The sequence below is a fragment of the Calypte anna genome, chromosome 3 (assembly GCF_003957555.1).
Source record: "Calypte anna isolate BGI_N300 chromosome 3, bCalAnn1_v1.p, whole genome shotgun sequence".
NCBI lineage: Eukaryota > Metazoa > Chordata > Aves > Apodiformes > Trochilidae > Calypte > Calypte anna.
The window spans coordinates 74,039,181-74,064,112 of NC_044246.1; the positions used below are offsets into that span (position 1 = coordinate 74,039,181).

Genomic DNA, 24,932 nt, shown 5'->3' on the forward strand with positions numbered 1-24,932 from the left:
CACTGAAACCAGTTGTTTAAAAAGTACTGTTGAAAAATGTGTTAGTAAGTTCCTAGCACTCACTGACCTTATGTTTTAAAATTAAAAATGTTGGTTTTAAATATCTATTACATTTCCACTTCTGTCAAAAAAGTAACTTTACCAGCAGACCATTTTTTATTTACCAACAATTATATATCAGGGTACATAAGAGATACATTCTAAAGAACATTTTAGCATATGTATATCCATATGCTTTGTTTCTAGATCCATCTGTTTCGAAATAACATTTATTTTATGAAACATACACTAAGTGAAACAGTGTCCACAATACTTATTTTAAACAACACAGAGGGATTTTTGAAGCTATATTTAGATGAATACACTCATAAATTTGGCATGGAATTCGCAGAATGTTTTTTTGAAGCTAAAAATTGCATTAAGCTTCTAATCATTAATTGTAAAGTTGAGAGAATGCAAATTTTTTAATAATACTGCTGCGAATATTTAACTGTATTGAAGACATTAATTCAATCTTTAAATCATAAAATGCTGTAATGCTAAGTAGGAAGATACCTACACCACTGTCAAGTAACCAGATTTAAGTATCCTGGCGGAACTGCTGTATTTCTCAGTTCACCTAGCCATGGAAGGTACACTTTTTAAAAGACAGGCCTATAAACATATAGGATCATCCTAGATTCAGGGAAGTCTTGGACATGGGTAAACATCAAATACATTAGTTTCAGGTAATAATTGCCTTAAGAAGCATTATACTATTGTGTTATAATGCTATAATTGTTCTAGGAATAGTGTGTATCTATTCTGTACATCCACTCACACATTTTTCTCTCCATTGGTTAAACAACTTGCAAAAGAGATTTAACATGGGCCAGCAGAAGTCTGAATTACACCATAATGAAGCAATGTAAAGTCATCTTCAAAGTTTCTGTTCTAAAGTCCTATATACTTACACAAACGTCACCGCAAGGTCTTGTCATTTTCCATGAATAGGAATCCCAAATGCTCAACCCCCTTAATAATCAGGTCATATATGTATGACAGTCTTTCCTGCTGTTTGAGCAGGAAAGTTTTACATTAATGAGTTTTAATGTATGAGAGGAGAATAGCTCAAAGTCCCATTATAAAATAATGTTCTGGGCCAAATTAAAATTATTGCTTAAGTATACACTAGAAATAATGTCACTTTAGAAAATTAGTTTTAATTTCTAAGAGTGTTGAAACTTTATATACAATATGTATAGAAATCTGTGCAATATATAGACAAATGCTTACTACAGCTGTTAATTGGTTAGCTAAAAAAACCTATTGACAGAAAATATTGGCTTTCTATTTTTCCTTTAGAAATTAAAATACCCTGAATTTTTACAGTGGTAAAAGAGCATAAACAGCAATAAATACTGAGACTTCAGATTACCCTGCAATTCTGTATTTCAGCTTGTCATTAACTTTTCCTGACACATTAATACAAGGTAAGTAATTAATGCTTCAACACACATTCCTTAAGAGACAAACTTTTCCGTTTACTGCTCTTTATCCAGTTATAAAGTCCCCTGTGGGAAAATCTCCTGCCCTTAAGGTTATTTCAGCAACAGAACAAGCAAAAACATGAGGGAAAAGTAATCTCCTGGCAGTCAGAGATTTAACATGACAAGTATGAGACAAGCTTTAAAAACAAAGCAGTAGCAAAATCAACAACTGTCACATATAACATTTCCTCATCCAAATGCCACACCATTGATTGATACAGAAAGGATTGATGTTATGTTAGTGATCAGTGATTTAACATTGATACAAGAAAGGATTAGTGTTAAATGTTAATTTCAATGGATTCTGTCCTTTCAGAATGACACTTGGATAAGGTGGTTTATGGTCCTCAGCACAGCTACACCTCAAGTATATGCACAAGTACAAAGAGCAAATGTGGAGAATGCATTCCTTGTTCTTGGATTCAGGATCTGTCATATTAAAACACCCTAGAATAACGGCCTCAGTTACAGTGCGGTAATATCAGCTATGTCAAAACCAACTGGGAAAAAAAAAGAAAAAAAAAAAGCCACACACACACAAAAACCCAACAAAAACAACCCACCAAAAACACCAAATTAGCACTCTCAGTTTGGAGGAGTGGTCCTTGTACCAAACCTCTGCATGAACTCTGAATGTGATCCCATTCTTCTTACCACTACACAAAGATGGAAAATAATTTTTTCAGTTCCCACTCACTACAATAACACAGATGTATTCACATTACCTTCTTTTATTTAAAACAGAAGAAAATACTATGTTTGTTCAATTCCCAATGTTTTCATCTTGAGATGCTGTTACACAGAATTCAAACAGAGAATTCATGAGCCACATGTTAGCAAGTTACCTAGCTTGAAGCATAGTAGTGCTCTACTAAAACCAGGTGATAATGTGTAATTTTTCACTGATTCAAGGTCTTCATGCTTTATACATAAAATGCTCATGCAACAAACATTGACCTATTTTTTCTATTTAAATTATTTCAAAATAAAATAAGAAACTGCTAATAAGAAATTAATGTAATACTTTTCCATATGATTTTTACGGCAAGGTCAATGATTTTATATATTTATCATATCAGAAGGGTTGATTTACATTCTTGAGTCAGTGACTTCTGCATTTTTAGAGAGCTCACCTTTCCACATCTCAAATGGTGAACAATTTCATCATCAAATTACACATTTTGAGGTTTGCTAGAATTTTGTAACCTAGGTCTGGAAATGTTTATGAATTTGCTGAAATATTGTTAATATGGATTATGTACATGAACTACTCTCCAGGATTTACCAAAACCAGTGCTAAAAACTTGTAGCACTCACAAGTGATATTCTTACACAACTCTGAATGACTGTTCTAGAACATCTTCAACTATGCACAAAAGAATGCCTAATTCTACTTGACTGACACTTTTGGGATATCCTTATTCCAACAATAGCCTCACAGGAAGGTCTTTAGAAACAATAAAATATGTTAATAATTTACTCTTCTACTTAAACTGAAGTACCTTTGAAATATTTCCTTAGAGAATGAGAAAACTCTGCCAAGGCAATTCTGAACATTTAGAATTATCAAAAGTGAGGATTACAGTTTACATTTCTATCATATTCAGAGGCAGTGTAATTTATGTTTTCCTGATGATGAGTTAGCATTCCCTTAAAAGAAAAAAAATTATTTCTGAAGATACTGAAGAAAAAGTAGTAACCAGACTGTAAAAAAAATAAAAATTAATGTTTGATTTTGTCAGAATAGACATCTCAATCATATGGATAGATCCTTTAGAATGATGAATGAAAACCATAAGTAACAACAGCACTTCGACTTCTTTAAATTATTGTGTTTTTTTTTTCTTAGATACAATTTCATGTGGAATCCTAGCATCTTGTGACTACTGTTAAAATGTGATTGTAGCATTATGTGAAGTGCATGCAGGAGTTTTATATTAGCACATTTAGAATTGGAATGTTGCTGAGTTTATTCAATCAGATTAGGGTGGGTATAAGAATATTTAGGAAAGTAACTCAGAAGTGAGACAGCCTTTTCAGTTCCAATCCAATAAGATATGACTGTAAGAATTGACATTAAAACCAATTGTAGCACAATTTACCAGCATTCTTTAAAAAAAAAATTTTAAAAAAATTTCCAGAAATTATCCATATGCTGAAAAAAACAACTGCTTAGAACCATTTGTAGATGGGATTCCTGGTAGGTAGATTCAGGTTACTGCCATCTGTTTCTTGAAGATGTATGCAGTCAAACAAGTAAGCTTGTGGGAGACCCATTACAAGAAGAGCTAAATCAGAGGACACAAACTTCTTCAGCAGGGATCTTTTTGACATTTATTTGTGACTAATCAATTCATAATCATGCCATTATCTTCATATATGGCTATACTTGTAGCTCGTTTTGTTTTCTCCATAAAACGTATTTCTAGAAAACTGGCATATGAATGAAAACTAACTTCTTTGTACATATAATGCTTAAAGTACACAAACACAGTGGCACCAACATCTCCATTACTGTTCCCTTATAGATACTGAGAGACAAAACCAGACTGCTTTGTTTTGTGGAACCAATGAGTCAGTTGTCCTTCTGGGCTTTGGAATTTCAGCAGCCGCTGGGCAGCAGTTGTAAGATTATTTTGAATACTAACTTTTCTCCTATAGAGGTAATGATGAATCTATAGATCTAACAGTGGCCACGAGTTTTACACTGACTGAACACATTCTTCTTTTGAAGAAACTGACAAGTTAGACGCAAGCTTATATCATACAAAGAATACCATCATCCACACCTCTTCATTTCAATAGACCATTTACCCCACTACTGGCAACAACCTCAGAATAGTTAGAATAGAATCATAGAATCTTTCAGGTTGTAAAAGACCCTTGGTATCATTCAGTCCAACCATCATCCCTACTCTACAAAGTTGTCCTGTAAACCATATCCCCCAAAACCACATGTAAACGACCCTTAAACACATCCAGGGATGGTTACTTAATCACCTCCCTGGGCAGCCTATTCCAGTGTCCAACCAATCTTTCTGTGAAATTGTACAGACTTTGTTTAGTGTTTAACCTTAAGATCTCAAACGATAACTTAAAGTTTTTAAAATAGCACTCTTTATTCTCAATAAATGCTGAAAAAACATTCAAGGACTGTGATGTTCTCCTAAAGATGCTGTATTTCAAAAAGGAAAATGTATTGTGACACCTTTTTGCAAAAAGACAAATGAACTGTGTTTCCATGACCCTGTTCTCCATTTCCACATGTTCTGCTGCAGGACTGAGTGCCCATCTTTGGCACCAAGTACCACTTTACAAAGTGTTTATTTATCCATGTTCCATTTCTATTCCATATTCTCCCTCACCTCCCTCATCATATTTAACTTTCATTGTTTAATTCCACTTTTCTCTACAATTTCTAAGAGGTTTCCCACTATTTTGTCCATGTATGAAGACCTTTATTTGTTTCTTAACCTTTGCTATTCTAATCTCCAGTAACAGCCCAGTAGTTCACTGGCACCACTTTCTGTATTCCCTGACTACACATTATTATGTCATTTGCATTTAGAACTTCATAAAATTTCTAGTTATGAAAGATGGGATTACATCTACATTAATTCTGATAAAGAAAGTAATAAAACATGTTTTGAATCGTGTAAGCCCTGTTCATTATAGTTACACCTGAAGCCCACTACTTCAGATACTTGGAGCACAAGTTAGGACTTTTTCACATGGAACTTAGAGGTGCATTTGAAAAGTTGTATTGCTTACTGTTTGTATGACTGATTACTGTGTTTCCAAAAGACAAAAAAAGAAAAAAAATAAGATCTTGCTGCTGAAAGGAATGTTTTTTAAAAGGTAATATATACTGCAACCATTCTATTAAATAGGTGTCTTTTACAAAAGCTTAAACATCAGTCCTAGTTGGGCTGACCTTTCTCTCCAAAAACTGTTGTCTGTGATATAAAGCAACCTCAATGAGTCTCCTAAAATCTGAAATTCTGTTTAAAGCCAAGTAAGTTCCAAAGGATATTAAAAAAAAAAAAAAAAACACCCTCTTGATTAAGAAAACTAATTATAAACCATGAGGTAAAAATATCTTAAAAAGTAAAAGCACTGTAATTCTCTGCACTTCCAGTTCACTACCACTGAAATTCTAAAATCCTATACTTCAGATAGGGTGCATGAGAACCTGTAAGGCACATCTGAGGGTCTCTGTATACTCCTGAACTTTGTGCCAGCCCTGCTGGAAAATCCTTTTGTATAACACCACAATAATCTTCACCAACTGCAAAATATTTAATTAACACCCTGACTGACCTCTCACATTTTTCCTCTCAATTTTTTTAACACAAACAGCCCAACTATCTTAAAGGTTGGCATCGGAGCAAATATTTTGTGATTTTCATTCTTTTTATTTTCTGCCTTACTAGACAAATGAGCTTCCATGGATTACTTCAGCTTCAGAGATAAATAAATTCTAAAACATAAGCTAATGTTTAGCCATTACTTTCACCTTTTTAAAAAATTGGGGTTCAAGAGGATGATTCACGGATGTAAAACCCCTCTGGCTTTCCACTATTAACCATACTTATGAAGTTCTCCATGTCGGTAAGCTTTTATGGAAATTGTGCCTAATCAGATGTGGAAGTAATGAAAACGCTTCTGTCTCCTCAGGAGTTCCCCTAATTGCTCAGCAAAGAATAGTGCACTCCTCTTCAACGTACCACAGCTCCTTACAATGGAGCCACAGAAAAGCTACCTAAAGGCTTATTTCAGTACTATAGTTTTAGGCTTATTAGAAAATAAAACGTAGCAGAAAATGACTTGAATATGATCTACTGATTTACAGGACTGCTAGTCATATACAGTAATATTGGCATAATTATCTCCTCTTAAAACAGTAGTGAAAATAATTTCCTATGGGTATTTCACAGAGATCAACTTGCTAAATGATTGCCTTTACAATAAGGATATTGCTCAATGGCAAATTGAGTTGATGCATTGGCAGGTACCATGTCCACATTTGTAGTGGTTTCGAGAGGGGGGTAGGTACTGAATCATAGAATCACAGAATCAGCCAGGTTGAAAAAGACCTCTGAGATCATCAAGTCCAACCCTTGATCCACTACCACTGTGGTTACCAGACCACACCTCTTCTTAAAAAACTCCAGGGACAAAGAATCCACCACCTCCCTGGGCAGCCCATTCCAGTATCTGATCATCCTCTCTGTAAAGAATTTTTTTCCTAATATCTGACCTAAACCTCCCCTGCCAGAACTCAAGCCCATGCCCTCTTGTCTTACTGAAGAGACAGACCCCCCCTGGCTACATCCTCATTTCAGGTAGTTGTAGAGTGTGATGAGGTCTCCCTTGAGCCTCCTCTTCTCCAGGCTGAAAACACCCAGCTCCCTCAGCCTCTCCTCACAGGACTTGTGCTGGATCCCTTCACAGCTTCCTTGCTCTTCTCTGGACCTGCTCCAGCACCTCAATCTCCTTCCTGAACTGAGGGGCCCAGAACTGGACACAGGACTCAAGCTGCGGCCTCACCAGAGCTGAGTACAGGGGCAGAATCCTTTCCCTGGACCTGCTGGCCATACTGTTCCTGATCCAGGCCAGGATGCCATTGGCCTTCTTGGACATCTGGGCACACTGCTGGCTCATGTTCAGCTCCCTGTCAATCCAAACTCAGCCCAACTCTCCAGTCTGTCCAGGTCCCTCTGCAGAGCCCTCCTGCCTTCCAGCTGATCCACACTCCCCCCCAGCTTAGTATCATCTGCAAATTTGCTGATGATGGACTCAATCCCCTCATCTAAATCATCAACAAAGATATTAAACAGAACCGGGCCCAGCACTGATCCCCGGGGGACACCACTGGTGAGCAGCCACCAATTGGATCAGCACCATTCAGCACCACTCTTTGTGGTTCCTAACCCAGCACAGAGAGCTCCTGTCTGAGCCCTGGGCTGACAGCTTTTTCAGGAGAATGCTGTGGGAGACTGTGTCAATGGCTGAAGTCCAGGCAGACTCCATCCACAGCCTTCCCCTCATCCACCAGGAGGGTCACCCGATCATAAAAGGAGATCAGGTTGGTCAGATAGGATCCCGTGCTGGCTGAGTCTGATCCCCTGTCCATCCTGTAGGTGCTGTGTGATTACATAAGAGCATGTATTTATCCATAGCTTCATTCACAGAGTTCAATTTTAATTTCTTTGGACAGTAAATTCTCTTTTTTTGCCTTCCTGAATATCCTTTGTGTTCTGTGTTGAATATCATAGTTTCTTCTTGAAATTTTTTTGTTTTCACAACCACTTGGAATGTATGCATAAAGATTACCCCATGTGAGAACAGATTCTGCCACCTTCACAGAGCTTTGCAGTCCCATGCTCACACTACTTGTCAGGAAGCAGATGGAAAGTCCCTTTGAGTCCTTTCATCACAGACCCTTGACACACCCTCAGGCAATTCCCCTGGTTTGTGTTAAAGACAATTCCAGTAAGGGAAACATACTCCCACTTTTTTGTTGCTTGTTTATTTGACGGTTCTGAAGCTTGGTGTTTTGGGTTTTGTTTTAGTTTTTTGTTTGTTTTGCTTTGGTTTAGGTTTTTTTGTTATTGTTGCTTGGTTCTGCTTTTGTTTTGTTTGTTTTCATCTGGGACACCAGAGCAGGAAAAGGTATAAATGTGTACCATTCCCACTAAGATTACTGCAGCCCGGTTCCTTTGTTCAGTTCACAAAGATACTGTGTAACTCTGAAATGGCTGCCAAAAAAATAAGTAAGAGACTCATCAAAAGTTCAATAATCTATTCTTCAAATGGATTACTGAAAATATTGCTGCTTACTTTTGTAAGAACATAATCAGAGTGGAGCAGATGACAAAGAGCTTTTAATTTTCTGTCCTTATAATCATCAGATGGGTTCTGATGAATAAGAAAACAGTACACAGTGCAACTCTAAAGAAGAAAGGATTTTTTTTAATTGTCTGTGGTAACAAGGGAAAATAAGGCTTGCAAACATGCAATGAAAATTTCTTACCAACTAGGAGAGAACAGACAGAAGAGTAAAGGAAATCAGTGTGAAGAGAGCTCTGTGCCCAAAAGACAGACACAGTGCTTTTTGTCCAGCTCAAGCATCCTCTCATGAGTGCAAAGAGTGGATAAAATGCTCTGAAAAGCAACCCACACTGTTTATATGAGAATACGGTATATTCTTACCCTAAGTTCCAACAAATGTAATGTTTAGTGAACATTAACAATCAAAATTATATAAATGGATAGCTGAATTTGAACTCTAGTGACTAGACACAAAAGGTCACAAATGGGTAACAGTGAAGATGTTGTGACTAGCTAATGCTGATTTGATCTTTAAATGTGATTTTTCATTGTTTGGGTTGGTTTGAAAAGACATTAGGAAATCTGATTTAATGCATTTTTGGACACATTTTTCTTAGCTGTATCACAGTCACACAGTAAGTTTCTGCAGGCATATTGAATGTCATGAATGATTGTCTGCAGAGATCTGAAGAGATAAGCCTTAATAACAGTCATATTTTATTGTCTTTTCTTCTCAAGGACATCCAAACAAATACATACACCAGTAGTGAAAAGAAGTCACATGCATCTTTCATAATTTTCATTTTCTCCCCTCAGCTGCTTACAGACGAAACACACACAAGACCTACTACTTCCCCTGGACTGACCCCACGTACATTTCCTTCAAGGTTAAGATTAAATCTGGGCATAAACATATTATTTAACTATGCTTCTGTTCTTTATGTAACAGTTATACTCAATATTCAATAACAAGCAAATTTAACTGAGCAAATTATTAGCTGGCAAATATAAACCTATAGGTTTTGTATTATTGGATCATTTAGCCAAGTGTCAGCTTTATGTCCCATTTTGACTGAACAAAACAAAAATCTTCCTGTTTGCACAGTTTTATGTGGCTTTTTTTTTTATTATTGACTTAATTCCTTTCTGTGTTGTTTATCACTGATGGCCTTCAATTCATCTGCTTTATTATTCTTGAACCACCTCCATCCTGCCCTATCAATATTTCTTTTTTTTCTTTTTTTTTTTTTTTCTTTTTTTTTTTTTTAAAAAAGAAGGTAGTAGTATAGATTATCTGGGAGCATATTCACAACATTCAGTGTCTAAAATAGACCAGCATCTCAAGGTATGAAGGCGAACACCAAAAAACCATTAGGCAAGACACTTTCACACTGCTCTGAAAATGGACTAACTCAAAAGCATGGTGGTTAAAAAGTAATAAAACACACTCACTCAGTACTTAATAGAAATATATGCTTTTTTTAAGATGAAGAATTCCACTTTTGCCAAAATAAATATGACCAGTCACTGGCCTTATATTTCCAGTTTGCACCATAATCTTTCCAAATACCAGCTTCTGAGAGAGAAATGTCAAAACCTCTTTGCTCTACAAGCTGGAAAAAAGCATTAATGGGTGCCATACAACACAAGAAAAACCAGATTATTCTAAGCAGAAATATATGCATATTTTTAAATGCATGATCATTAAATGAAAATGATAGCTGGGTTAGAGTCCTCTTGAAATTTGATTTTTAAAAAATTTCTAAGCATAGTAAGCTATAAAGACTGCAAAAATCTTTGAGCAGTAAAAATCAGATATGAAATAATGTTATAAATTAGATTCCCTAAGGTTCATTCCTGATATTGGTCCTTACTCTGTGGCATAATATGAAGCAAGAACAATGAATTTTAATGTAATATTTGAATAGTTTCTTAGAGTTTCTGTATGATTTTTTTGAACAAATCTGAAATGAGCAAAACCTGAATATATATGCTACAATTAACAAACATTAACCCAAAAATTGCTATGATGAAGCATTTTAAAAGAAAATTAATTCTCCTCATTTAGAGTACTCTGTATTATTTTAATTTCCCTAATGTACTTAATTCCCTAATGAATAAGTAGCATGGAATTTCTTTTAAAGATTTCCTGCCTTGTAGGACAAATGTTGCAGAATAACAATGGAGTTCTTGGTTTAGAAAATCCTTTCCTCTTACAGAATATGTAATCTTCATGTTATTTAATGTTTTTACATACAATTCTACATAGCACAATATTTCTGACTATGCTGCAGTGTCTGGTAAGTCAAACAAGTTGTGCTGCTACTAATGGAATGGGCTGTTCACTGAAGTAGTGGATTCTCCTTCCCTGGAGATATTTAAAAAGAGACTGGATGTGGCACTCAGTGCCATGGTCTAGCAACCGCAACGGTGGTTCAAGGGTTGGACTCGATGATCTCTGAGGTCCCTTCCAACCCAGCCAATTCTATGATTCTATGATTCTAATGAACTGTAGTATCTTTGACCAATGAGTTGACCCTTTCCAACTTAAAAAACAAAAAGCAACCAACTATCAATATCACTTCCATTATGTTGAATTTCATTTACAGTACACTACTAAATATTTTTAATTATAAGTGAGTGACAAATGTAAAAAAGTGTGGTTTGATTTTTAAAAGATAATTGGCAGGGAGGGGGGCAGGGATGGAAATCAAGGAAAGACTGAATCTGGAATGAGAGCCTTAGTTAATTAAAGCAACACAGATGGTTTGACTGGAAGAGCACTGTGTCATTTACTGTCATTGTGGACCTAATCGCACATTTCAGGAAGATAATTCTGTCACCAATTAGATCATGACTATACCTCTAATAAGCAGACACATTTCCATGAACTTTAACAGAAATACTTAGTTTTAGCATTATAGGGAAGTAAAACACTGTGTCTTTCTAAAAACTGTCCTACAGTTTACAGCCCTGTTATTTCATTTTGTCCTAACATAAGCCACTGACCTAATGGCAAGTTAGAGGGGGATCTGACCTAGAGCATGCTACAAGTTATCTTATTTCAATATTTGATCTATAAATTTTAGTCGTAACTATGGGTAAGAAGCTTTATTAAGCACACACAGATTTCATATAATCTGTGGTAAAAAAATAAAAGTATATTAGCATAAATTAATCTAGCACTGAAGTTCTGAGAGGTGTATTTCTCTTACAATCTAAGTAGTTGATGATCAGGTACTGACTGAAAATCTAGGTAGAAATAGGAGTCCCCAGGTAAATAATAGATCAGTCTCCAAGTAAAATATCTGCTGTCTTTGAGATTTTAAGATGAAAGCTCTGTCAAGACTTAAAATGTTTTCTTACATGATTACAAAAAACCTATTTGACCACTGAGAGCTAAAAGACTCAGATTTTCTTGTGAAGGTTTTGTACTTACTAGTGTAATTATTTTTATTATGGACTATTCAGTAAGTCATGTTCAATTTGTGCAACTTTTAAATAATGGCATAAATATGATCTGATTGATACAGTTGGTATATATTTAGCTCCTCAGCTGATTGAAATAGCTGGTATATATTTAGCTCCTGAAAAAGGACAAAAGCCCAAATGGATGGCAAGTTCAATTATAAAGTAATCCTTAAAAATTTGCCCAGATTACTACCTACTAAGTATGTATATGCACATGAATGAGCATTTTAATAAAGGTGGTTTAAATTCAGTATGTTTGCTTATTACAAAAAACACTTTAAAGTGATAACTCTTTCTATTCACAGAAACGTGACCTCTGAGTTGAAATATTTTACTGGAGATACAGAAAGCCAGATGTGAAGATGGTAAACTCTTTCAAAGCTGAAGTAGTTCTGCATCTTTTGCAGCAAGCACAATTAACTTTACTCAGTAAACTTCTGTAGAGTATATAAAGAGTAAAATGCATATATCCACATAAAAAGTCCTTCTTTAAAGGAATGATTATTACTACCTATATTGAAAAGAATCACTACTCATTCACTGGTGAGTTTTTAGTAAATAAATGGGCAGTTTCTTTTTCAGCATTTTGTGTATTTTAATATCATGAACAAGTTGTCGAGCTATTAAAATATTGATCTTTCTATCATAAATTCCTACCTGAGAAACTGAATTCAGTATGTGGCAATAATACCAAAATATTTTTCATATATTTTTGGCTTTATATTATGCCAAATAGCAAGGACCAAAACATGGGGAGAAAACAAAAAACCCTATTCAATCCACATTCATCTCCTCCATATTGTTGATGTCACGGCATCTACTTTGGCTCACATAGCCCAGATTCAGCCATGCAAGGATTACCCAGCCTATTACTTCTGCTTCCTTCAACTCTCCAAATACTGCAGAAGAGGCCAAATATTTGGTTTTGTCTAGAAGTTTAGTTTTCAGACAGAGAAGAGGGCTTTCAGATTTTTAAATTTTTCATGCGGTTTCCCAGAAAGTTACATCAAAGACTTTCCAAGAAGTACCAGAAATACAGTATTCAAACATACATTCCTCTTTGAGATAGGCAAGTAATTATTTTCCATTTCAGCTATTAAACAAAACAAAACAGCAAGAAGGATGGGGAATTGAGGGAAAGAATCACATGTTTTGAGCTGCAAAAGTTAAAGAAAAAAAGTATTGATTCTTCAAAATTATTTTGCCCACTCATGCAACAACATTAATTTTCTCATTCATCTGTAAAAATACAGCATGGATCATTTAATACCTTAAGATTTACCTATTTACACTGAAAACAGATAAGAGTGTTTATATAATTAGGAAACATCGGAAACACACGGTAAAATATTAAAATAGAAGAAACTAAGAGAAACAAGCCATCAGAGACTGAATTTCAAAAACTTATCAAGTGTCCTGAACAACAGCTCCTGATATCATAGTAAGCAAGTTTTCACTGGACTGGTCTTCTGTCAGTGTTACCAAGCCTAATACAAGAATTAGAGATTCTAACAGTAGAGAGGAGGGGAGAAAATGGGGCATTGTGCTGAAATACTGAGATATTTTCAACATCCCCAGTTGAAATGACTTGTAAATCCTGATAACCATTTTCCTGGGAGGAAAAAAAAAAAAAATTTTTTTAAAGAGTTTGGGAATGGAAATACAACTATGATAAAATGAACATTCAACTAGTGTGAATTAGTGTATTTCCCTGAAATCATGTAAGGCCCACAAATGAATTAACCTTCTGTTGCATTGATAACAAAACATTGCTATCTAAGGAGAAACATCATTCCACAAGGACTGCAGTGTATCTGTGCTTTTAACTACCACCACCATAGACACCTGAGACAATACTAGCAGGAAACTCAGTTTTCTATATACCCCTGGCAGAAACACCTATAAACAGAAACACTCTTAAAATACATTATCTAAAAATGTGTACTTGGTTTGAAAGATACCTCAAACAAAACTAGCAAAGACATTTGTAGATTCATTACTGTATTTCAATAGCATTCTGGAAAAAATACACAAGATTAATTATCAATGAAATCTGAATCCAGGGATATCCATTCAAGTGTATTTTTACAGGAAATGTGAAAAGAGCAGTCTTAAACACCACTTCAAATTTTGCCCACATGAAAGAAAAAAAATTATTTTGTTAATAATTATTTTTTTAATTACATTAGAAATGCATTTTTGACCCTCTGTTTAGTGTTTTACATGGTATTACAATAACATCTAGTTTCTCCAGAGCTGGCTGAGCTCCAGTAATTGGAATAATGATCATTGTATGTTTATTATGTTCTCTTTGCCTTACTGAAAGCTTTGGCTGTTTAAATTGAAGGCACTGTATAAACCTAAGACAATTATTACTATATAATAAAGAAAACAAAAGATTGGGGGTGGGGGGAGAGCACACAATTTTAAGTATTAATATGACAGTGGTCTTTGATTCTCCATAGCCCAATTCAAATGTGACAGCATAATGACATTATGTTATCATATTGTTTAATCTAGTCTTCCAACATACATTACAGCATAACATTATTAAAAGATTGTTTGGGAGACATTCATTTGCCTTGCAGATTGAGGCACCTTCTAGTTTCTCTTTTGCATTATTGACAAAACTTCTAGTAATTGTTCCTCTGGAGGAGATTAAAAAGGATGAAGGTTAAAACTCAGCAACACACAAGGTAAACATATTAAGTGGAGGACAAAGACCTGCTATTATTTACAATGACAACAAAATGTTTGTTGTTCGGGGGTTTTTTCCTATTTTTTTTCTATATTTTTTTTTCTAAATTGAGAGGATTTTCTCTTGTGTAAGATGAAAAAAAAAATCTCTAATATTTGAGTTTAGAAAAATCTCTTTTTCCCTGGTTTCTTATCTCTGGCGACAGAAACCATTTCCTTCAGCAAACACATTTAAAATGGGAGGTATTACTTGAACTTTGCATCACTTCAAAAGAGAAGCAGCAGTCAGTAAAAAGCGAGTTATACTTCTCAGCAGCCAATCAATTGGACAATTGTGTGAAAATCCTTTTACAAGGCTGTTGGTGTTCCAAACACTGGGTGAAAGGATCTGGGGATATTCCAGAAAGCCCACATGGATGAAAGCTTTCTTAACCTACATTAAATCTTGATAATGCAATAATGAGTCTTCTAAAAGGATAATTCTAATTCCCCTATCTAGTGCAATAAAGACTGTACACAGCTAATCTGCTTTGCCCTTTCAATTAAACTCGTCCAGGACGTTCTATGTAGTCAGCACCCTGAATGAGTCATTAAAATTCTCGTTCTGTAAGAGTTGTGTGCAGCACACCATTGTTTCTAAATTCCATTAAATCCAAATGGTCTTTATCGCCCCATGACCACTGTGACTTCAATCAGCCAATTTAATTACCTTACAAAATTGTCAGCAGAAGCAGCAAAGAAAAACAGGAAGAGCTGTGACGTTATCAAATTGAAATCTTCCTCTGTGCTGTTTAATCTAGACCAGTCAATAACAATGCTTCTCACCCCCTTGCTGCCTTCCCAAGGCTCTTAACCTTACACTTCTTTCAAAGATTTCTGTTGCTGTTTATAAGACTGATTTTGAGCTTCTCTACGTGATGATGTTAACACATATTGAAAATTTCTTGTCCTTGGCAGTACAATTTTCATTGGCTCTAAATACTGGATTTACCAAGCCACAGGCCTCTGAGGGCTGCTGTAACAAGTGTTTATTTTGCAGATTTTCATCACATTCTTGATCTGAAGGCAGAGTGCCTCTTCACTAAAACCAGAGATGCACTTTTTTTCTCATTTCTCACTTAAATACAGGTACAAAGGTTATCTCCCTCCACTAAAAGGGTGTCAGTGCAAAATCCAAAGGAGAGAACGTGCACATCCAGGAGAGCTGATGCAGGTCCAGGCTAGGAAAAGTCTACACGAATACCTAGCAGTTATTTTCGCTTCAAATCTCGTCTCATACCCATTTGGACAGAGTTAGCCCTTGCTGCTCTTCCCTGATTTTGCTGGGTTTAAGTTCTATGTTGTTAAATTGTTCACCTGAATCCCCAAAATATGTGGTTCGACATCTGTTGGCAACTGGACAAGCTGTCCTCTTCTCTGCTTTTGCAAGCTTGATCTCCTAAAAACAGCTACATGGAGATAAATTCTACCTTTTTGAGTCATAGGAACTCAGCTAAGAAGTATGTCAGATAAACCCCATGCTAAATATTAATGGAGGAAGACTCCAGTGATTACCTTATCCGAGTTCCCCCAAATTTAGTTAAGAAAAAAGATTGTTTTATGCAGATCAATGGTGAAGTGCTAGGCTTTTAAGAGTTTCAGTGTGGGATTTTTAGAGGGACAAAATAAAAAATAAAAATAAATAAAGAAGTCAATAGTAAGAAATATTTCTGATAAGAGTTTAAAACTCCCCCTTCGTTGCTTGAAAAGTGTTCCCATATCCCTCTTGGCTTTCTTTTGCTTTTAAACAGGAAAAACTTTCCTTTACCTTACCGTTCATTGCTACCCACAACATTCTGCTCCCTCCTACATCTGCTTAAAGTAAGGTAACTCCGAAGCAACAACAAAAAAAATCGAGATTACAGTCACGGGATTCTACATTTCATCACCCTTCCACTTGAGTGTGATGAGGAAAACAAAATATCTCACCCAGTGAGGAAACACTTACCAGGCCAGCGGACCCCTAGCAATGAACTTCTTTAGTCTTTCACCCCATTGCCACAAATAATGAGTTAGAGAGGAAACGAGAAAACGCAATGGCCAAACCGCTTTCACCTTCCAGCCACTGGTTCCTCTTCACACCTTTGCTGAAGCAAAGATGAATTACTCGGGGCAGCAGAGACGAGGCCCGAAAAGGACAATTTAGACAAAGGAGACTAATTTAGAGTGCTCCAGATTTCTGAGAGCAGTCGTGTCCCGCGTTGGACCAGATAACGAGAGATTTCAACAGCCCGGTTCCTTAATGTCTCGGGCAAGGGGAGGGGCGGGTTTACAAAAACACAGGTGATGGCTGCTGATGGATAACAACTCTTAATGGCTTGTTATTTCAGCCTTATGGGCCCAAGTGCCCCAGTGAGGGAAAGGCAGAAGTGAGTGGGCTTACAAAAGGGTGGTGGTGGGTCCGAGTCCAGCCCCCTCGCCACCCCCGATGGGCGGAGAGGCGGCTGTAGTGGGCTGTGAATCCGCCGAGTTGCACTTTCTGGGTGAGCCGCTGCCCTGGGTTTGCCCTTACATATGAACAGTAAATCGCAAAGCTACAAAACGTGATTCCCGATAACGAAAGGGATCTGCTGGCGGTCAGGTATTTAGGCTTTTGTAGGGTGCCATGTGATAAGAAAAAGGTTTCCATCACACTTAGCACAGTAGAAAGATACTAGGCTGCTCCTTTTCTCCCTTGTCACGCTGGGACCCGTCCTTTTATTCGTAGCAATTCGAAGCTCCCGAATACCGTAGGCAAAAGCCTCACCCTTAGTGCTTCCTGGGCTCTCTTATGGGAAACTCTTTAAAGGGTAGGGGAGAGAGCTTGGCCCTGTGTAGCAAGGTGTCACTTAGGAACGGCGTCTGGTGTGATGCCCAAAATACCATGTTGCCCTACTCCAACCGCAGTAGGCACGCATCCAGACGCGGGAGCGAGTGCCGCTGAGGGAAGTGATTATGCCATCACACCAGCTTCTCCCCGTGTTTGTTCTGTAAGACTCCGGCAAAAATCACCCCCTACATTTAAGAGATAACCCAAGAGGCTCGATTTCCCTGTGTGGTTGCTAAAACGTATCTTGAGAAAGAGAAAGGACATGCTGGCTAGTCCCAACAATGACAGAAGCCGTGGGAAGGACAATGCAAATCCATGGTGGTTAATTTGCACAGGAGGAATGAGGAGGCTGGAGCTCTGGCAAGCTTCAAGCTCTCCCGTGTTGCCATAGCGCTGCTGGCTGAGGAAGAAGAGTGGGGGCTGGCAGGCTGGCTTCTGTGAGGAATCTCCTCAGCTCTCACTTCTCCTCGGGAAGGACTCCACGGGAGGCGCTGGCATCCCGTTCTCCTGGTTCCAAGGACATCCCTAAGGGGCAGATAGCACGGGAACATGAAGGGGGCGGCGGGGAATTCCCCTCTCAGGAGCAGCCAAAGCTTTTCGACAGCTCACTCCCTGCTCCTTTCCTCCTCCTGGCCATTCCCTTACACAAAGGGAGGGATGTCAGCTTCTGGAGAAGGAGCGGGAGGTCCCTCGCCGTCAGCAACAATCACTCTACACCTACACTAGGCTCATCCATACTCCTTAAAACTGAGATGTGCAACAGGCCCGGCAGAGCGGTGCAAGTGCCTTACTAGCGCTCTCTTAGGTCTAACATTTTCCATACTAAAATAAACTAATCAACGGCTCTTTACATATTCTTAAGGTTCAGAGATGGGTTGGAGACAGCTGTTTTGTAAGACAAGAAAAAACATGCGGTGATTCTGGAGCGGACTCGCACTTTGCTGCTACAAACAATGGAGCGAGCACAACCCATTAACCGTCTGTGTGACAGGGAGGCTGTTGGGAAGGGAAGTTAGCCTAGGAAAATACATGGATACGCGACTGTGTCACAGGGAACCGGAATCTCTCAGCACCACTCTTCAGTGCAGGCGTTATTTGTTATTCTATTCATTACCAAAAAGCTTCTCTCCCCGCGGGGCTGTCTCTGTAGGCAAACTGGATTAGCAATTCAGAATGATAAACTAAAGGAAAGCTCACCTCTTTTTAATGCTGCGGCTAGGAGGATGTTTGTTTACATACCCTTGGAAGTATTTCAGACTCCTAGAGACTCAGCCTCAGCATCGGTTATGAACTCGCTTCGTGGACAGACAGACAGTAGAACAGTGCCAGATTACAGGCAACCCTAGCACTAATACTACGGCCATGACTATGGATCAGACTGAACGCAAAATTAACCCCGCAATGATATACAGACCCGTTTAGCCACGTCCAAAGAAACAAGCATTCCTAAAGACGGTTGCTAAGAGCAACGTGCCTTAAGCACCACCTTTAGACCAGATGGAAGCAGAAAATAAGTACTACTAGGAATTCAGCACACAAGATCAGTAACAGCCTGCTGACTTTTTAATCATTACCCACATTTCCCTCCACATAAAAGTGTGTGTGTGTGGTGGGGGGGAGTGGATTTAAACAAAATTAGATACAAAGAAAGGCATTACTCCCAGACGAAGCTAAAAGCTCTCGGTGCCCCACAGAAATTGATGTAGTGGCTGCTTATAGCGGCCAGCGCGAGTGCGGGGGACCCGCGCTTCCTCCCCCCTCCAGCTACGCTCTCGGTAGGCACAGAAGATGCCGCTTGTCTGAGGCAACTTTCAGTCTGCGCCCCCCCCACTGACCCCCCCTTTGCCTGCCCGCTCTACCCGCCTTGCCCGGGCAGCGAGGAGGGCGCTGAGCTCCCGCTGTAGTTCGTTCCGGAGGACAAGCACCCCCCTCCCCCTCTCCCCGGGCCGTGCAACCCCTCTCGGACCTGAGGTTAACTGTCCTATCCGTCCTGGCCTTCCTCAGTGCGAAACTTCTACGGGGGTTGCAGCGGCTCTGAAATTTCTCTTTCTCTTGCTTACACACACGGGCACGTACAAAGGCATAGCTGTTAGGGTTAGTTTAATGGTCCAGCAGGGATACTCTTTAAACTGTGAAACCGCTCTGCTCTCCTTGAAATTTCATTCTGATCTATCTATTATATATCTTTTTTTTTTTTTTCTCTTGAGGCTGGGAGAACTCACGCGACTTTCCTCACGACTTTCCTCGCGTAGACGCTTATCGGAAAGGCTTTTTCACCACCACGTCTCGAGACATAAATCATCTCTTCTCCAACCCTAAACACCACTGAAGTGGCAAGCAAATAGGCAGACCCTTCACGGGAAATCATCCCAAAGGTCTCAAATCAACAGCGTCGCGCCCACACGGGTTCGGCTCGGGTAGAGCAGACGCGGGCGGCTGAAACTTAACAACTAGTTGACAGATTTTTAACTGATCAAGCACCCTATTAGCCATGCTTTCCACTACTATGGAAACAAAAAAGGTACATTACGAGAAAGCCTCGCAAGCTGCGCAGAGCCTTAGGCAAACGCATTTGCCAGTCATTTTTCTCTCTATTGTTATTATAATTACCATCATCATCGTGCCGTTACTACGGCTACAATGAGCTGCAGCGACAGAAAAAAACACACAGCAATTCATCCCTCCGGATGCAAAATAAAGAGGGACTTCGGTGCCTGACTCGGGCAGCACGTCCCAGCTCTCCCCCAGCACCCCCTTCTGAGTCAATCCTACGCGTATTGCATTCAGGCTCATATCCACAATGTAAAAAAGTGTCGGGAAATCTTACCAAATCTTAATACATGTGTGGTTCCTTGAGAATATCCAATCCACAGTAAGCAAAGAAGGAGTCTAATGATGCATCTGAAGACTGGATTAGTTAGAATAGGGGAAATAATCTTCATGATGTTTCTATGCACACACGCGCTGCCTTACTTCCCCCTTCTAAGCCGTCAGGTTTCCCGGTAGGGTGAGAATGAGAATACGTAAACTGATGGCCCTCAGACACGATCACGGCATGGTCACAGAGAGAGGAGAGAGTCTACGCTTCCCAAACCCATTAGCAATCCCCGCATGTTCTTCATTCACTGCGCCAAGGAGCAACCTTCAACTGCAAGGAATGGTGGGACATCCATGTTAGTCGGGGGAGAATCCTTGAGAAATCCAAACACACACAATGTCCAGTCGAGTAAACCTGGGAGGCAAGAAAGGAGGAAAATCAATAGGTAATCCAGTGGGAGAAATCGCTGAGGTATTGCCACATAGCGAGAGTCAATGAGCACCAGCCGTTTCACTGGAGAAGCTTTTGCCGTGCTCCCATTCTACTGCACTGCTGCACAGCTTCTGACGCGAAGCCAAGATTAAGTGAGAGAAATTGAGATAGCTCTGCTCTTCTTAAGGCTGCCTGCCAGACAGCCTTCCCAATTTCTATTATGCAACAGATCTGATCGCCTAGCGTTGTTGGGAGGGGGGGGAAGAGAAAAAAAAAAAAAAAAAAAAAAAAGGAAAAAAAAAAAAAAGAAAAAAAAAAGAACTCGGATTTATATATCTGCTTGTACTTATTATTAGTCTTTCAGTTGTTTTGAACAATAGCTATAAGGGTCTGTAGCGGGCGGGGGAGGGGGCTATAGGGGAGAAAGGAGAAGGGAGTCGGTTGTGTGAAAATGAACTCATGCATTTTAATAGGTAGCTGTCTGGGTCGGAATCACTTGGTTTTATAGTTGTGAAAGAGAAGGCTGACAATAAAATCCTGCAGATTATCAAAGTAAAGATTAGGCTAAAAATTTCATATTTGCATTCACTAGCTTCTATTCACTTTAATGCATGAAACAGGGTAAATGCGATGGATTGTTCACTGGCTGCCCTTAGGAACTTGTGGTACGGAGCACCAGCCTGCTTTTGCAAGGTAAACAGGAGTCGGCAGTGCTAAAAAAGCCTTGTTGAATGCACAGACCTGTTTCTCTCAACTTCCTTGAAATTGCAGTGTAAAGACTTAAAAGACAGTAACTAGTTTCTGGTTTCACTTTATTATTTTTCATTCTCTTATTTTTGCAGTTTGCTTTGCTTTCACTCTAGTTATGGCAATATTGCTGTTTCTCCCTGAGCTGAGAGATTTATGTAGTTTGTAATTTCTCAGTCCTCAGTGGAAACAATAGCACTTCCCAGATTTATAATGTGATACTGAGTTTGTACCTGCAAACACAGCCACAGACTTCTGTTTTTTTGGCCAGGTATTCCAAAGAAGATAAAACTAATTGTGTGGACTACTTCAGATTTCCCTTAGAAATGCAATTAGTAGTCCACCTGTATCCACTAAAACACAGTGAAACAGTAGTGTTAGACTTTGCAGTCTAAGTGAAGCTGTTGCTGAACCTACTTAAGCTTTATTATAAACATTAAATTATAATTTCTCACTTCCCCACCAGGAAAATTAATTAATTTAATTCTATATTCTGCCTAAATATATCTTTTTTTCTCCTTACCTTCCTCCCTGTCTTTCATTACTAAAGAAAATATCTCTGAGAGAATTCCCCCACAGATGCATACAGAGGAACACAGAATAAACCTGACTTTACAGAAATAAATACCAATGGTGTCAAGCTAATGAGAACACTTAGTGGAAATTTGTCAGAAGCAGGGCATGGCAGAGGTGAGTTACAGTTTATTTTTAAATAACTTCTATGCATTGCAGACCTGTAAATAAGAAACAGCACCTTTTAAATGGTAACCTGTAATGTTGGTACTCTGTCTCCCTAAGAGTGTTAGTAATTCACAGGAACTTTTTATCATTATGGCTGATTTCCTCTGCACGCATTTACTTAAAACACTGTAAAACGGTCATGAAAAGAAATGTACATTCTGCTAGGGGATTATTAAATATCATTGATTTTTTTTTCTTTAAGATGGAGGCATAACTGCAGTGTCAAAATAAGTATCATGAATGGCTAGTTCTGCAGTCTAGCAGGGAATTCAATCAGACGATTTGACTATTGGAGCACTTTTAAAAGAACACCTAGTGCTAAAAGCAAGGATATCTAGCGACTCCTTCAGTTCACACTTAGAATATCTCCTATAAAACCGTAGAGATGCTTTTTCTTGCATTTTCTACTTCGTTTATTCTCTTCTATTTGTTCATATTTTATCTCAGTGTAAGAAATAAAACAAACACACGTGAATACTTAGAGCATTCTTTGCCTGCCTCCTCTTTCCCCTGGTGTTGCTGAAATAAAGGACATTGGGCATCTTAAGATACTTTTAAAATTGTGAATACTCAGATACAGCTTCTTATCTATTGTGTGTTGTGTTGGTTTGGGGGGATTTATTTATGTATTTATTTAAATTTAGTTGTGGTGAGCAGTGTTGAAAATATTATATTCACAGTCAGCTTTAGCACATTATACAAGACATAAACTTTGGGCAAAGTTATTCAGTTGATCTTCTTAAGTCTCTTCAAAATAAATAAATAAATAAATACAGCGACGTGTAATCTAAGCCTAACAGAGCTCCTAGCTCACCGAGGCGTTTGTTACTGAAGGCGTCAAACAACTTGTAATTAATTCCTTTTACCACTGAATACTTAGCGGCCCACACTGCAGTCTCCCTCCCCCCCTTCTCCCAGTCGCACGCCTGAGCCTCCGGCCAGGTTCCCATCTCCCGGGTGTCACCATCCCGCCACCTCCGGCTGCGGCCGCCGCACCACGGACAGCGGCCGGCGCGGGAGGGGAGGGAGGGGCGTGGGGAGCCTTCAGCACCACGGAGAGCGCTCCCTGCCCGCCAACAGCCGCGCCCCGCCACAGCCACGCCAGGGGACAAACCGCCCGCTCCTTCCCTTCCAGCCACTGCTCAGTGCGGAAAGGAAATTAAAATCTGTTATCGGTTTCTTTAAAGATACTCATTTTGCCCTCGGTTATGTCAGCTGGACTGCTACTTTATGGCGTTTTATGTGTTCAAAAGGACCACTGCTCTCCTCCTTATCTGCTATCATGATCCGTGTTAACAGCCTTCCCCCTCCTTTCAAACCCTATCTCCCACCTTGAAGGAAAATCGTAATTAATCCAGAATTATTTACTGAAGAATAACAATTTCTTATGTAAAAAGTACATCTTGCAAGAGAGCAGATTTAGAACTCACTAAATATTTGGTGACCAGAGATCATTTACAGACAATACTATACATCACTTACAGACTAAGGCTTCAGACTTCATCACCATAGACTCTTTTTCTGTTAAATTGGTTTTAGCTTCATTTCTCCTCTGAGAGAGGGAGGGAAAAGGCAGGATAACCTTTTAAAAGATACGTTTGTCTCCCCTACAGAATAATTTCAATATGAAAGCAGTTAAGTGTTCTTAATGCCTGTCATATTGCCTTCCCTGTGTGACTTATAGCTCAAAGGTTGGAAATCCCTAATAAAATGTCATACTGGAGAATCTGGAGAATATGGCGTTGTGTTTGGGGGGCTTGTCACCACTGCTACCTGGTTATTTTCAGACTAAAATATTTATGAAACTGCCCTCCACACTTCAGTGATCAGCAACAGGGAAATCTACAGTTTCTTGAGTATATGCTTTGATTTGTTTTACATTTCGGTCATCTGTCATAGACATGGAAGTAGCATGTCTTTAGAAAACAAGGACAATGTTCAAGCAAAGCTGTTATGAAAAATAGTATTCCAGTTATAGTCACGGAAAGAAGAACAGACTATCTGAGGCCTCTAAATCTTTTCTGTGTAATAGAAAGCTACTAAATTTCTAGGTATGTGTCAGATACAAATGGTGATCTTACATACATTATGTTTCATTTGGAAGGACAACATATGTGATTCTGATTACCCTACTATATCATGTTTGTTCATTCGGATCTTTTTTTATATATGATGTTATTATAACAAAACTTAACCAGATTCCAGCTAGCTGCCACCTACTGGGATGTATAGTTTTACCATATTACTTTAAAAATGAAATGGGTCTCATTTTCAGGTCATAGCTGCATCTCTAACAACAGATAAGATTTTTATATCACTTAATTTACTGTCTTGTTGTTTCCCAACGAGACGTGATATAAATTTAGTATATCTAGAAATACACCACCACCCCAAAGCTTTGCTTCTCAGACATTTTCAGCAAATGCTTGCAAATGCTTCAGATTCGCATGCCACCAGTCTTCCTGCTGTTGCAATCTGGTGTAAGGAGAGCCATAGTTTACCGCAACACCTGACCAGTCTCTACAGATCTCTAGAAACATGTAGTGCAGCTTTGCTGACAAGGCAGTAAACAGCCCTCCTTCTCAAATGTTTGCCAAAATATTCAAATGAATGTTGATATTATAATTTTAAAACATATTGTGGCCCACTTGCACATCACTTCCACCAGCTATAAAAACCATAGGTTCCCCTCTGTCAGTCTAAATTTACAACCAAGTTTCTGCTGTGCCAATGATTAATGACATTTTAAGATGGTAATTAATTTTTAGCTAGTGTAGAGATGTGTATGCTAATTAACGAACTGAGTATGCAAGAG

At 38.6% G+C, this 24,932-nt stretch overlaps 1 protein-coding gene across 1 annotated transcript in view; it reads right to left on the reverse strand.

Annotated features, from left to right (window-relative positions):
• The window catches only part of GRIK2 (glutamate ionotropic receptor kainate type subunit 2), a 355,719-nt gene extending 335,317 nt beyond the window's left edge, over nt 1-20,402 (reverse strand). Inside the window, exon 1 of the mRNA XM_030447048.1 lies at nt 20,207-20,402. Coding sequence (XP_030302908.1) covers nt 20,207-20,321 — 115 coding nt within the window. The 5' untranslated portion in view covers nt 20,322-20,402. The remainder of the gene's footprint in view (nt 1-20,206) is intronic.
• Nucleotides 20,403-24,932: the final 4,530 nt, after the last annotated feature.